This window comes from Stigmatopora argus, chromosome 6 (genome assembly GCF_051989625.1).
Source record: "Stigmatopora argus isolate UIUO_Sarg chromosome 6, RoL_Sarg_1.0, whole genome shotgun sequence".
Taxonomy (NCBI): Eukaryota; Metazoa; Chordata; class Actinopteri; order Syngnathiformes; family Syngnathidae; genus Stigmatopora; species Stigmatopora argus.
Window position 1 is genome coordinate 18,903,477 of NC_135392.1, and position 15,141 is coordinate 18,918,617.

General features: G+C 44.4%; 1 protein-coding gene across 2 annotated transcripts in view; it reads right to left on the reverse strand.

Annotated features, from left to right (window-relative positions):
* Positions 1–12,641, reverse strand: part of LOC144075668 (synaptophysin-like protein 1) — a 30,312-nt gene extending 17,671 nt beyond the window's left edge. The window contains exons 1-2 of one of the 2 annotated variants that reach the window (XM_077602970.1): positions 12,439–12,641; positions 12,152–12,226 (exon numbers count right to left, since the gene is read on the reverse strand). In XM_077602970.1, coding sequence (XP_077459096.1) covers positions 12,152–12,226; positions 12,439–12,453 — 90 coding nt within the window. In that variant the 5' untranslated portion in view covers positions 12,454–12,641. The remainder of the gene's footprint in view (positions 1–12,151; positions 12,227–12,438) is intronic. The other variant, XM_077602969.1, reaches the window with a different exon arrangement.
* Between the last annotated feature and the right edge of the window lie 2,500 nt (positions 12,642–15,141).

Consider the following 15,141-nt stretch of genomic DNA (forward strand, 5'->3'; position numbering starts at 1 on the left):
ATATTTGCTTTGAGATATGAGACCATTTTTGGGATACGAGCATACGACACAGTCAGGTGGCCGAGACGTGAGAGGCTGGATATGATCTTGGACACCATTAATATTGGATCTATTGAATAGTAAATATCTTATAGTTATAACTCTTAATTAATAATAATTTATTATAAATTTAACCTGGTATTTCTTTCTGGTACACTTCTGGTGACGCTGCACGGAGCCAACAATGCCAGGTAAAACTTGTTGTTTTGGTTCCCATATCATTGTTAACAAGGGCAACTATCATCTAACACCGATATATTTTTTATTTTACTGCAGTTGAGCCCAAAAAACAACCCAATTCATTGGCTATACTATGCCATTTGTCACCTTGGTCAAAGCAGTCTTCAGTAAAATGTTTGGATCAAAACAACAGCATCTGCTATACTAGGGCTAAAAATAAAGGCTATGAATAAAGAAAAGAAAAGACTGGGACCTTCTCCCAGGCAGTCTAAAAACACATAATAGTGCTATACTTTGCCAATACAAATGTGCCAATGGGCTTGTGTTACGTCATAAAGGCCTCTAGTGATAACTTTATAACAAGAAAAAAGCTAGTAACTGCAGTTTTGCATGGTAAGGATTGTGGCTGGCTATTTTTGCTGTCATAACATTGACTTGAAAAAGTTGTGTAGGGCCTCTGGAAGGCAGGGTGGGACACTGAACTCACTCACAGTATCCCTGCCTTAGCTACTAGGTTTATTTGGGGTGTCTGTTAGTCTGGATACGGTGAGCCAAACAAGGATGAGCTGAAAGCTGAGAAATCATTTGCAGTTCCAGAGATACTTGAAAGGTGAAACCCATTCCTGGAAATCCACACTAAGCAGGTTGAATACTGCACTGTTTGACTTTATCCATGTGTTGCCTCTTAAGGCAAGGATTGTTTGATACAGATGTAAGCACGTTATGGATTTGTTCCGATGTTGTATAAAAATTGACAAAGGAACAAACAAACAATTGGTTAAAATTATTTTTGGAAACGGTGATGTTCACTCCTTGTCATTTAGCAAAAAAAATAACACTTTCAGTGACGTTCTGACAACAATAGGTAACAAATGTATTTGAACTGGGGGTGTCTCCCAGTTCACAGGTTTATTTGTCAATATTAATAGTGAGTTAAGCTTTATTTTAGGATTATTTTAAAGCACATTAATGATTTGAAAATGTTCTTTGAAATTTACTATGATTTCCTCCCCACATTGTCGCCTTTCAGGAATTTCAGACATGTGAAGACTATAAATATTCAGTGATACCTCTACGCAGGAAAGAAATTGGTTCTGTTACGTCTAGCTCGGTCGTGGAGCGTGGTTAGACCCAATTGCAGCGAACCAGTCAAGGACTTGGAAGGAGGGCTTCAACAAAACTTTAATTACTTACGGGCAGGAAATCTTCAGAAAATAACAAGGACTTAGAAATCAAACCACAAAATCAAACCTGACGGGAAGACATGGGGAGACGAGGTACATGATGAAGTATGACGTGGTAACTTGACATAAAGTAAACAAAGTTGAAGATCCGACAACGACTCACAAACACACAGGGTTTAAATATACACACAAGGGCTGATTACCAAATCACGAGCAGCTGGGTATAAGAGGAAAGGAAGCCCAGAGGGACACAAGAGGCGAAAAGAAAGCACAAACACCCACCCACCCACACACACACACACACCACCCAAAACCCTAACAAGACATGACAGGTTCCAGAAGTAGTTTTGTAACTTTGGACTTTTTGTAAGTTCAGGCATCTTTTACATTGAATTAGTATAGTTCGTTCCACGAACTTTAATACAGTGGTACCTTCAGATACGAGCTTAATGCGTTCCAGGACTTAGCTCGTATGTCGATTTACTCGTATCTTAAATCAATGTTTCCGATTGAAATGAAGTAAAATGCTAACGTTAGCACGGCACTTAGCGTCCCGCTAGCGGCTGCAAACAAACAGCAGCTTGACCACCCCGATGGAGTCTTTATTGTCGCTGGTGACTTCAGCAAAGCATGTTTAAAGACTGTTCTGCCTAAGTTTATCCAGTACGTGTCCAGTACGTGAAGTGTCACACCAGAGATAAAACTTTAGACCATGTTTATTCTAATATCAAACATGCTTATAGAGCCACACCCCTCCCTCACCTTGCTGGATCAGACTATCTCTGCCTGTCCCTCACCCCCGCTTACACCCCACTCCGGAGGCTAACAAGGCCACAAATAAAGATAATAAAAACATGGCCCGAGGACGCCCTTTCTCAGCTGCAGGACTGTTTTTCCCGCACCATTTGGGAAATTTTTGAACACCACAACCTCCAGGACTACACGGACACTGTACTTTCCTACATCAAAAACTGCACGGAAAACGTCACTGTTAATAAACGGATACGGGTTTTTCCTAACCAAAAACCCTGGATGACCAGTGAGACAGGCACTCATCAAATGCTGTAACACCGCCTTCAGATCAGGGGACAAGATACAATACAGAGCTGCCAGAGCAGAGCTGAAAAGAGGCATTAAAAAGGCCGAGGCAGTATATAAAAGGAAAATTGAGGAGCACTTCACAGAAAATAACCCAAAGAAGACATGGCAGGGAATACGACACATCACCAATTACAATGACAATAATAAGGAGTCTGTTAACATAGATGCCTCACTAGCAGAGGAACTGAACCGTTTCTTTGCCCGCCTTGAGACTGACAAATCGGATTCAGTCTCAACACATCCACCACCTTGCAGCAGTACACTGAAGCTTCAGGAACACAAAGTGAGACAGGTACTGCGGACTGTGAACACCAGGAAGGCTGTTGGCCCTGACGGAGTACCTGGGAAGGTGCTCAAAGCCGGTGCGGACCAGCTGACTGCCTGAAATCTGCCACCATTATCCCTGTCCCTAAAAAGACAACCATTTACAGTCTGAATGATTACAGGCCTGTTGCACTTAAGGCTGTGATCATGAAGTGCTTTGAAAAGTTGGTCGCCCACCACATCAGGGACACAATCCCTCCCTCAGTTGACCCTCACCAGTTTGCTTATAACGCAAACAGGTCCACTGAGGACGCCATCGGCGTAGCTCTACACACAGCACTGAGCCACCTGGAGGACCAGGGGAACTATGTGAGGATGCTTTTCATTGACTATAGCTCAGCCTTCAACAGTATAATACCGGACATTTTGGCTGACAAACTCTCCCACCTTGGACTATCTCTTCCATCTGCTACTGGATTAAGAACTTCTTAACCAACCGTCCACAATATGTTAAACTTGATCCCCACCTCTCTTCCTCCATTTCACTGAGCAATGGCTCCCCTCAAGGCTGTGTACTGAGTCCTCTTCTGTACTCCCTGTACACATACGACTCTACACTGACTCACCAGTCTAACTCGATCATCAAATTTGCCGATGACAACACTGTGATCGGACTCATCTCAGGGGGATGAGTCTGCTTACAGAGATGAAGTCAACAAACTGTCTTCGTGGTGTTTGGTGAACAATCTCACACTAAACACCACGAAAACTAAAGAAATAATCCTGGACTTTCGCAAACACAGCACAGATCTGGCCCCACTCCTCATAAATGGAGTATGTGTAGACAGGGTTCGGTCCTTTAAATTCCTGGGGGTCCACGTCACGGACAAGCTCTCCTGGTCCACCAACACCACGGCAGTGGTGAAGAAGGCCCAGGAACGACTCCATTTCCTGAGGGTACTCAGGAGGAACAACTTGGACACTAAGCTTCTGGTAACCTTCTATAGAGCCACTGTGGAAAGCATCCTGGCATACTGCATTACAGTGTGGTACGCTGGAAGCACGGCAGCAGACAGAAAGGCCATGCAGAGAGTGATCAACACTGCCCAGAAGATCATCGGCTCCTCTCTGCCCTCACTGGATGACATTGCCAGCCCTCGCTACGTCAGCAGAGCCAGGAACATTGTCAGGGACCAATACCACCCTGGTCACAACCTGTTCCAGCTGCTGCCCTCTGGCAGACGCTACATGTCTCACAAAGCACGGACAAATAGACTTAAGGACAGTTTTTTTCCCACAGCCATCAGGACTCTGAACTTGCGTTAGCACGACACACAATCCCTTGTGTGCAATAACAATGTGCAATATCTTAGACTGTGCAATATTTTAGAATTTACCTAGCCCGGATGCGACTTTTTATACTTTTATATTACTATTTGTTTTTTTTTACTGGGAAAACGCACTTTGTGGAGTAGCACCACCAATTTCGTTATACGCAGCTTTGTATGTTGACAATAAAGGCTTTTGATTTGATTTGATAAAAACAAATTAATTCGTTCCAACCCTCTGAAAAAACACCAAAAACAGGGATATTGGTATATATGATATTGTAATATTGGATTGGAAAAACATGTTTATTTGTTCTAATTCGCCATCTATTAACAGAGTAACAAATAACTAGTGGTTATGAGGTTTAATAGTACTAAAATTAGACGTATTTTGCGGAAGGGAGAGAGAGAGAGAGCGCGTGAGAGACTTTTTTCACGACAACGAACTTGGATTACGATGCAGACACACTAAAATAAGTTTAATCTAACCTTACACTAAACTTAATTCTAATTTTGTTTTAAAATTTTATACCTTTCTTCTCCCGGGTAGGCTCTATTTGCCCCGCCTCCACTCTGCACACAAATGTCCTCACAATAAGATAACGCACGACCACTTGCCAACGAGAAGTACTATACTCCTCTCATATTAGTGAGCAAGCGCCACCATTCTGCACTGATTAACGGAGGAAGAAAAAACACTGAAAAAATGCAACGCTCCGCCCAGTGCTCACAGAGACATTACACAAGGGAGTTGCGGGGAGAAAGACAGTGCCCATGATGTTCTTATGAGCAGCCTCTCACGTCCGCTGTATGCTCGTATATCAAAATTCGTCTCATATTTCAAGATTTATATTTGCTCAAAATTTTACTCGTATCTCAAATTGCTCGTATGTCAGGGCGCTCGTATGTCGAGCGAGGTATTACTGTACTACCCCCTAAAATGCATTGGCGTGGAATTGCGTGTGGCAGCTTAGTAATCATACAGTAATAGACAAAGAAGTCATCCGAATTGTCAGTTTTGTCTCTTGTTTTTTGGAACTCAAAGATCACAACACAGCTAATGTCAGTCATAGCCAAATACCGAACCAAACAAAAACAAAATCAAAATCATTGCGAGTAGCTTTTCTATATGTCTTATCTCACTCTTTCTCATAACCCACACGGTGCTTTCAAGTATAGCATGCAAATACAACCTCAACATTAGAACCCAGTTAGTTACAAAGACACAAACACTAACACTACAAATGATTTGGTGCACACTCAGAAAAACTCAAGAAACAACTCCGCAACCAAGAGGGTCGAAGGCACACAAAACAGGAACTGACCGCCAACCAGAGCTGATTAGCCAGGGTCCCGGGAAAAACATGCTTCTGGTGTGGGTCGCAAACGGCAAACGGTCAGTGGGGTTTGGTCGCGATCATACCCTGCTGGTGGATGCTACCTTGACCGCAACGATTGTGTTTGTCTGCAGCAGATCAAGCAGGTGCTGTGCTCCGGTGTCGGGACCGGTGCCCCTGACTGGCTACAGCGCCAATGGGAGGCCAGCGGAGTGTTGGGAGTCAATGGGAAAGTGCCTGTACAGTAATCCCTCGATTATCGCGTCTTGACTACTTTGTGATTTTTTTCCCCACTATTATTATTTTTTTTTTTAAGTTCGCAACTGTAAGACAGGAAAATTGCGGCCAAAATGGTTGCGGAAAATGGCGGAAGTCGGGTACAGCCTCCTCTTCTGCGCTGCAATGATTGGTTCTGATTGGTTCTAACCACACCACAAAAGAAAGTATAAATGCTTCTGCGAACACACGAACCGATCTTTCCTGTTCCGTGTATAGCGTTTAGCATCGCGTACGGAGAGTGAATTCCAGCTTTCTTTGTTTGGATTTTACAATTTTTACGACACCATGAAAAATGGCTCCGAAGCGTCTAGGACCACCCAAGGCTTCATCTGATGCGAAAAAAACGGAAGATGATGACGGTGGCTGAAAAAGTTACGTTTCTCGACATGCTTAGAGCAGGGGAAAAGTATGCTGATGTTGCGCGCCATTACGGCATCAATGACTCTACCGTGCGTTACATAAATAAATAAAATTTAAAAAAAGAGGCTAACAGTCGAAAGACGGCCAATTTTCTTTACAAGGGAAACCAAGCGCGTGGTAACCACGAGGAATAAAACCCTCGTCAAAAGGTTTTTGGCCACAAAACGTCTCTGAGGACTTTAAGGGGTTCACCCATTAGGAGATTAAGGGCTTCGCTGTTGATCAGGCAGTGGTGCTGGCCCGGTCCGTAGCCACCGAGGGATTTTCGGACATGACGGCCGAGGAGGTGAACATACTGCTCAAGAGTCACTCAACACTTCCGACTGATCAAGACCTCATCGAAATGATGCCGTCGGCGAGTGAGGAGGAAGAAGCAGCGGGCAACAAGGAGGGCCAGGGCCAGGAAAAGGATGCAGGCGTGAATGAAGAACGTGGCTTGTCTTTGAAAAATCTCCAGGAAGTCTTCGGACAGTTCGGTTGTTTTTCCACGACAACGCACTCGTAAACGGAACAAACAAATTAAAATTAACTTGGATTAATACATAGACACACTCAAACATACGTTTAATGTAACTTTACACAAAACTGAATTCTAATCTTGTTTTAATCAGGTTTTTTTTACCTTCGTTCTGGGCGGGTTAGCTGTTTGCCATGCCTCCACCCTCACGGTCGCTATCGATGGGCTGTTTGCTGTTGTACTACGTATTCCCTTCAAAATATTCCGAAAATGATGCACACAAATGTCCTCACAATAGGATAACCCACGACCACTTGCCAACGAAAAGTAGTCTTGTAGTACATATTAGCGATCGCTCCGCTGCTCATAAGAACATCAGGGGCACAGGCTCGCAACTCCCTTGTTGTAATAGCTCTGGTCGCAACGGCGCCTATGAGAGAGTTGCAACCAGAAATATTACAAAGAGGGAATTGCGAGCCAGTGCCGCTGATGTTGTTGTTGTTGTTGTTGTTAGGCAGTGTCGAGGGACACTACCTCCAGCCATTTGCTCCAGATATTGAGTGCCTCTTTGGGGGATGTCAAGAGGTCTTTGTGTGTCCAGCCATCTGGGTAGAGGGCAGTCATAGCTGGACATTTCGTCAGGACGTGTTCTGCCGTCTCAGCGTCGCCCGTGCCGCATAGCCGACATTCTTCTGACTCCGTCAGCCCTATCTTCTTCCTCCAGTAGCGCAGCTCCGGATGATGTCCGCTTCGGAGGCGACTGATCGTTACTTGTTCCTGCCGGTTCAAGTTTTGATCTCTGGGGAAGATCGTGTTGCCTTCGTTGTCAGCGTAGAGGTTCTTTCGTTTGTCGGCGTGGATGCGGTGGCTTCGTGTCGCTCGCCGGATGGCAGCTTTTGCTGTCGCGAAGTGTCGTGGTGCACCGCCTTGTTCCATGCCGCCTCCTGCAGCGGCTAGTTGGTCGGCTCTCTCATTGCCCGGGACACCGCAGTGGCTTGGGACCCATAGTACTTCCACCGCCACTTGTTTATCTTCGAGGGTAGTCAGGAGTTCTCTGATTGAGGCCTCGGTGGTGGTTTTCAGTTTGAACTCATGTTCCATGGTTTGCAGCCTCTGATGGGAGGAGAGGCTGTCTGTCACCAAGCGGATTGGGGCCCCTGGCTCAAACCTTTCGGTGGCCATCTTTAGCGCCGCTTCGATCGCAATCATCTCAGCTTGGAAGGAGGAGGTCCAGCTTCCAGCGGGTAGGCTTTGCTCCTACGTTTCCCCTGATTCCCTGTGAATCATCAGGACTCCGGCACCTCCGGCAGTATTACCAGTTCGCGCTGAGCCGCCAGTGAAGCAGGTCAGTTGGAAGACATCTGCATCTTTGTTGAGAGCGCTGACGGTGGCTGCGTAGTTGTCTTCGGGTTGCTGGTATCTGCTTTCAGCCGCTTTGGCAAAGGTCATGGCGGTGGTCTCTTCCCATGGTGCTCTCAGTTGGGGAAAAGGGTCCTGGTCACCCTGTGCATTGACGAACACCGTCGCCCATCTGTCGCGTGCGTGGTCGCGCCAGTCGGTCTTCTTAGTTCACCTTGTCGGGTGCCTCTCCGCCACCAGTCGTCGCGGGTTGTCGTCTGGAATGCGTAGAGACTTGTCGTATGGGTAGATTGCTAGCCGAGTGGTTCGTGTTTTGATAGACGGCAGATCACTCTCAATGAGGACTACATCAGATGGTGTCGTCTTCAGAAGGCCAGTTATGGCTCAAGCAGCATATCTTTGCGAGGCTTCAAGCTTTTCCAGGTTGGTGGAGGAGATCCAGGGGATCCAGGCTGGCGCCGCGTACTCTGCTACCGTTCTGACTGTGGCAATGTAGGTGTTCCGAAGGGTTGCCTTGTCATAGCCCCAGTCAGTGTGTGCTAGTTTGCGGATTGCCCGAGCTCTGGTCGCCATTTTGCGCGCGACTGTTTCGGTGTATTTGGTGAAGGTCAGTTGACGATCATAGGTGACTCCGAGGAATGTGGGTGTTGGATTGTGGTGCATCGGTTGTTGGAGGATGCTCAGCGTATGCTGCCACTTCGCCTCGTGTGTGTTTGTGGAGAAGAAAGTACACTCAGACTTGGATGCATTTAAAGTAAGTTTCCACCTCTTGCTCCACCCGACTATGGCATCTACCGCAGTTTGAAGTTGTTCTTGGGCAGTCTCCAGTTGCGGCGCTTGGGTGTAACATGCCACGTCATCTGCAAAGAGGCTGCTGTGTACGCCACTGGGCAGGGTCTTCGTGAGGTCATTCACGTATATCAAGAAGAGTATTGGCGAGATGACCGACCCTTGGGGTACCCCCTGGCGAAAGATCCCAATCTTACTTCTCTGTCCGCCGAATGTGACAAAGTTGACTCGGTTGGATAGCCAGCTCTGCACTCACCTGACAACGGTGTGTGGTAGCCCCACTTGGATCATTTTCCAGAGTAGGGCATCCCGCCAAACCTTGTCGTATGCCTTGCTGAAATCGAACAGCGCCAGCATCGTTCTTTGCATCGGCTTGGCCTGGAAACCGTCGCTGATTGTTTGTGAAAGTCGTAGGAGTTGGTCTTCAGTGCTCCTTTGCGGCCGGAAACCGGATTGCTCTGGTGTCAGGAGCCCTTCTCTTTCCAGGTGGTAGATCAATCTGTTAGTCACCATACGTTCCATAACCTTTCCCATTGCTGAGGTTAGGCTGATTGGTCTGTACGATGACACGGCCTGCGGGTCTTTCCCCCGTTTGAGGATTGGTCGGATGTCCGCCGTTCTCCAGGCCTGCGGTGTGTTGGACTCTGACCACGACTTATTGAAGGTTTGGAGGAAAATGTTTGATGCTGTGGGTCCAAGATGGTGGAGGAATTTGGGGTGGATCTGGTCCGGGCCCGGTGATTTGGACGGAATCAGCATCGCTATTGCAGTGTGCAGTTCCTTCATCGTCAGGGCTGCGCTCAAGACATTCTCTGCAGTTGGTTTTCGGAGCTCGATGTTGGTTGCTCTTTTCGCCCATCTGTCTTCCTTTCGGATGTTGAGCTTGCTAGAGGCCTGATACGCGGCTTTGAAGGCATTTGCCGCTGGTGTTCTTAGAGCAGCGAACGAGAAGTAATATAATATTCCTCGTATTAGATAATAATAACAGGAAATGCAACAGCTGAGCTTACCCACGTATTGATTGTGGGTAATGAAGTTTTATTCTGAGAAAGCGTGCCATTGCCTATCGGCGTTTTGTGCACAAGTAGACGTCATTACCCAGAAAGCCCTCTTTTTGCCCGCGCATGCGCGTTGTCCGTTTCCTAGTCGATGCGTAGGAGAAACTCGTCTGAATTAATCGTTCAGTGCTCGTAGATATTGTCATACACGAAAGAGATGCGGCAAAAAAGACAGTGCGCTACACTGATAAACAGCCTCTCATGTCATGGCCACCTGGCTTGGTCGCATCTCGAAATTTTAATTGTATCGCAAGCGAATTATTCGATCGAAACTTTCCTCGTACCACTAGCATGTCGTATGACGAGCTGTCGTATCACGAGGTACTACTGTAGTTCTTTTGTCAATCCACCCAGTATGATGGCGAGCACACTAATTCTGTGTTCGCCGTCATTCCGAGTGGATTGACAGAAGAACTCCAGCTGCTAGATTGGCGTTAACAGAGCATTCAAAGCTAGACTGCGAACTATATATTATATATGGATCAATATTGAGCCGCAACAGGTCTCGCAACTACGGCAAGCAGCCGCCGATTCCAATATCCCCCTTGGTAGACAGCGCAGGACAATATACACCACTTTCTGCCTGTGGATCTTAAATGCCTGGGCTGATATATCAGTTTCAACTGTGGTTCGAGCTTTCAGGAAGGCAGGAATTGTCACTCTGCCAGACAACCAAAGCGACACGGACTCGATTAATGACGACTTTGATGAGATGGAGCCTGGGTGATGGTTGCCCCATTCGCCCAGCTGTTCAATTCGGACACCGAAGACGAAGAATTCGAGGGAATCATAAATGAGGAATGAAATGATAAAGTGAGCTTTTTGTGTTTCTTTTGTGTTCACAGTTGAACAAGGTTGGTCATAGTGAATATGGACGTCAACAGCTGAATGTTATAGTGCCTCACCGTGTACGTGAAAGCACGCACGGTTCACCCGAGTGAACAACATTGAGTGATTATTTGAGTTATTAATGTTATTGCTATTGCTTTGCAACATTACGAGTGTTACTATATTGTGATTGCACTAACATTAATGTACCGTAAAAGCATCAGAATGTTTTTTACGTGTTTACTGAATGTTTACTATGTGATATAAATTGCACTTACATGTCATACCTTGCTGTTGTTAAAAGATAAACTGTCACAAAAAATACGAATACTTTACCTCGGAGAAAATAATAAAACAGTTGTTTATTCATTTTGGGAGTGAATGGAGTTGTCAGAAAGCTTATTTGCAATCTATTAATAAACTTTGACTGACCTATCTGACTGTTTTGTTGACATTCCCTTTAGCGCAGCACCGTCTAATGGATGCATATTAACGTAACTCCAGCCTCTACTGTAGCGCCTTATAATGCGGTGCGCCTTATTTATGGAAAACGTTTTAAAATATGAAATATAAAATATGTTTGGATCCGACAGCCGATTCGGCCACCATAATGTCAACTTTACAATGCAGGGTTTGGACAAAGGTCGTAAGGCAATTTTAAGGGTGCGGCTTATACACGCGGGTGGCTTATATGCGACTACATACGGTACTAACGTTAGTGTCCGGTGAAAAGGAACTGCGCTTCCCATTAAAACATGTGGCCTTCGCACGGGGAAACCGCACGTGGCCATGCTATGCACACGTTGAGAAATTTTAACAGTGATTAGCGTCTTACGCACCTACTTTGAGCCCACACACATGCGAACGAGCACTACTCTCAAGCCTTACTCAAGGCTTCTGCTTCTAAGTAAATAAATGACTTTCCTAGTTATTCAATTAAGAAACTATGGTTAAAAAAGACAATATAAAATTTGATGATTTTTAAAAGGTAAAATCAACTCCCTCATTACACTATGAATAGAATGTAAAAACCTGGAAGGAATTTTGACAGTTTTTTTTTAAATACATTTGCCTTCAAACCAAAAGTTGCTGTGCAATATGAAATACATAAAATAATCAACTGTAGAGGGCGGCCCGGTGGCGCAAGTTTTTAGCGTGTCGGCCTGGGGTCCTGGGTTCAAATCCAGGTCACGTCCACCTGTGTGGAGTTTGCATGTTCTCCCCGGGCCTGCATTCAAATGGCTGGGGCATTCCGCAATTTTTTTAACGACAAAATTCCGCCAGAATACTCACAAATCAGATTTATCGAGCAAAAGAATGTATATGAAAATTGTGAGGAGAGCACGGCACAGTAAAACGGATATCACTGGTATCAACAGGTTTTGTTCCGACTGCCGTGACCTGGCAGTATATGACGTCATCACTACCTGGTTTAAACCTGAAATAAGCGGTCAAAAGAACTAAACTTTGGAGCTGCTTTTGAAATATTTTCCGTTGCAACACACCGTGACAAAATATTTGTACATACCCATTCCAGCACACGAATAAATCCAATTGGTTCTTTCAGTAGTCCGAGGTCCAGAGAAAATCCAGAGACCGTCGTCTGTAAACATTTGACAAGTTAAGATAATGACAAAAAAAAGTATATTTACGTCACTTACAACCTGCAGCTGAAAACAGAAATGAACTATTAACTAACATGCGAGACATTTTGAAACTGGCCCTTCCCTTGTTATTCAGCCAACCCCTTCTAGCAACAACATGCCACCTTCTGACAGCTGACAAACTCTGGTGAAAGTCTGTAAACTCGCTAACCTGAATAGAGTCCATTGTGACGTACGTGACAAGCTTTTCCTCTACTTGTTACACTTTTAGAAACGATTACATACAGTTAACTTGCTAGAAGGTATGCAATTGCATTCAACTGGAGATTTAAGCAAATCGGACCGAGGTGTCAGCTAACACTGTACTATGTACAATGATTTGAAGTCGAGCCATACTACGGGAAAACGAGAACAAATAACATCCGGTTAAGACCTTCCAGAATAAAACATGCAAGTCAAACTAGTAATTTAACCGAAAATGGGATCGTGTTTGATAAATTGTGACAGCTATAACAAACTTGAAAAAGATAATCATTCATCCATTCATTTTCTGAATCGCTTAATCCTCACGGGGCTCGCGGGGAGTGCTGGAGCCTATCCCAGTTGACTTCGGGCCAGAGGAGGGGGACCCCCTCAACCAGCTGATCGAAGGGCACGAGGAGACAGAAAAGCACTCACTCACACTCATACCTAGGGAGAAATTTAGAGCATTGGTCCCCAAACAACCGGTCCGCGATCTACTTAGTGCCGGTCCGTCAGAGTAAAAAATAAAAAATATTAACGTTTTCAATCTCACCCTCCTACTTGAAATGGAAAAAGTTGTTATAATAATAATACTAATAATAAATAATAATTGCCATTATGTTTGGGACTTTTTTTGCCATTGTGGGTGTCGTTCATTGACCGACCCCACCCCCACACAAGTTTGTCTTAAGTTGTCGCCCTTCCCCATTAGCCAGGAAAATAGAAAGCTTTACCGGTCCGAGGTGAGTAAAAGGTTGGTGATTGCTGATTTAGAGTGTCCAATCAACCTACCATGCATGTTTTTGGAATGTGGGAGAAAACCGGAGTACCCGGAGGAAACCCACGCAGGCCAGGGGAGAACATGCAAACTCCACACAGGTGGCACCACCTGGATTTGAACCCAGGACCCCAGAGCTGTGAGGCTGACGCGCCACCGGACCGCCCTTGAGTGATAATATAAACAGAATAGCATATGATTACTGCAAATAATGTCAATAGTGTTATAGGCCGGTGAGAATATACTTTGAGTATTGTTATGAATTATTTGTTATAAAAATGAACTCAAAGGTTTGAACCATGTTCGAATTCGCTCACCCTGAACTAAATGAAAGCCTCGATTTGATCATTAGGGGTTGTGTAGCATTCTTCACAGCAATGTGTGAACACAATATGGCTCTGGTGTTTGCAGTATAAACAATTGAGCTGTGTTTTGGCAGTTGTAAAAGCTGATCAAAGAGAAACAAAACATTGTAACACTTTTCCTGACTTGTATCCAAATAGCCTGGTCTTATAGTTCAAAAAGAAGTGTCATATCTTGAGATCTTTGCCTAAACAGATGTCAAAATTAAAACCCAATAGTATTTCATTTCAAACCAGCTATGTTCCTATGTAATTGAAAGCCACCCACTAATATTCAAATTAACGCCCACTTTGGGTGGAGATAATGAGGGCTTTTTAACTGGAGTCAGAGGACGAGAGTCTTTGACTTGTCCCTTGCTAATAAAGAGAATTGACTATGGCAGCTTCAATCAATCAGTTCTGCAGGCTCTGCTGCATTAAACAAGCGTCGCTAAGACTGTTGCTTTAACCAATCAGATTTCAAGTTGGCAACACCACAATGCCTTCTCGCAGGCGTAGGGATACATTATTGCCTTCTCGCAGGCGTAGGGATACGTCATCACTTTCACCAACTATGATTGGCTAGTGATAGAGTGGACTAGCCAGAGCTACCAAACTGTATCTGGAGCGAGCTGCACAAGCAAATATATTGTTGTGTTGATTCAAAGCCATTTTCAAGACTGACTTTTCAAGAAAAAAAAGCTGGACATCATTAAGAAAGGTCGGACAACTCCAAAGCAAGCAAGCCTGTCACAACCGGGAACGAACATTTTCAGCACTAAATCGAATAAAAACATATGCCAAAAATATGACAGGACAGGCTCGACTTTCAGCATTAGCTTCGATGGCGATAGAAAAGAAGGAAGAAAGAAAGGAGGATGGATATTGTGTACAGTTAAAAATGATTTTTGGTGAGTAAAATATGGCTATATTCCTAAATAATATTTCAACAGTATGAGGTTATTATTGATGATTTTTTATGTGTCGCAGCTGTAGCTGTAGTAGCGGTTTTATAGCCATAAAATATTTTTTGCTGAAGGGGTCACTAGGAAATGCACGGACCGCCACTGATTTATATATATATATATATATATATATATATATATATATATATATATAATTCTGACAATCTCCAAGCATTGATTATGCAAGAATGGACGGCCATCAGTGAGAACGCCAGGGAGAATGGCAGAGGTCTTGAAGAAGTATCAACACGGCATATATTGACCTATTGCATGTAATTTTCAATACACGCTTTTGATAATTGTGAAATTATTCTACTTGAAAGTAATTACACCAAAGAATTATCTGGCAAACACCTAAAACCCCTGAAGGAACAGACTTTGTGAAAATGTAATATTTGTGTTATTTTCAAAACTTTTGGCCACGACTGTACTCTATAACATACTTAATACAATTTCACCCTTTTTAACTGTGTTTTAATCTAATTGCAGATGTTGCATTATGGCCCCCAAATAAATGAAACTATATTTATGTCTTGATAGGAAGGATCTGGTGGTAATGAGGCTTGGTTGTGATCAAAATTTGGATT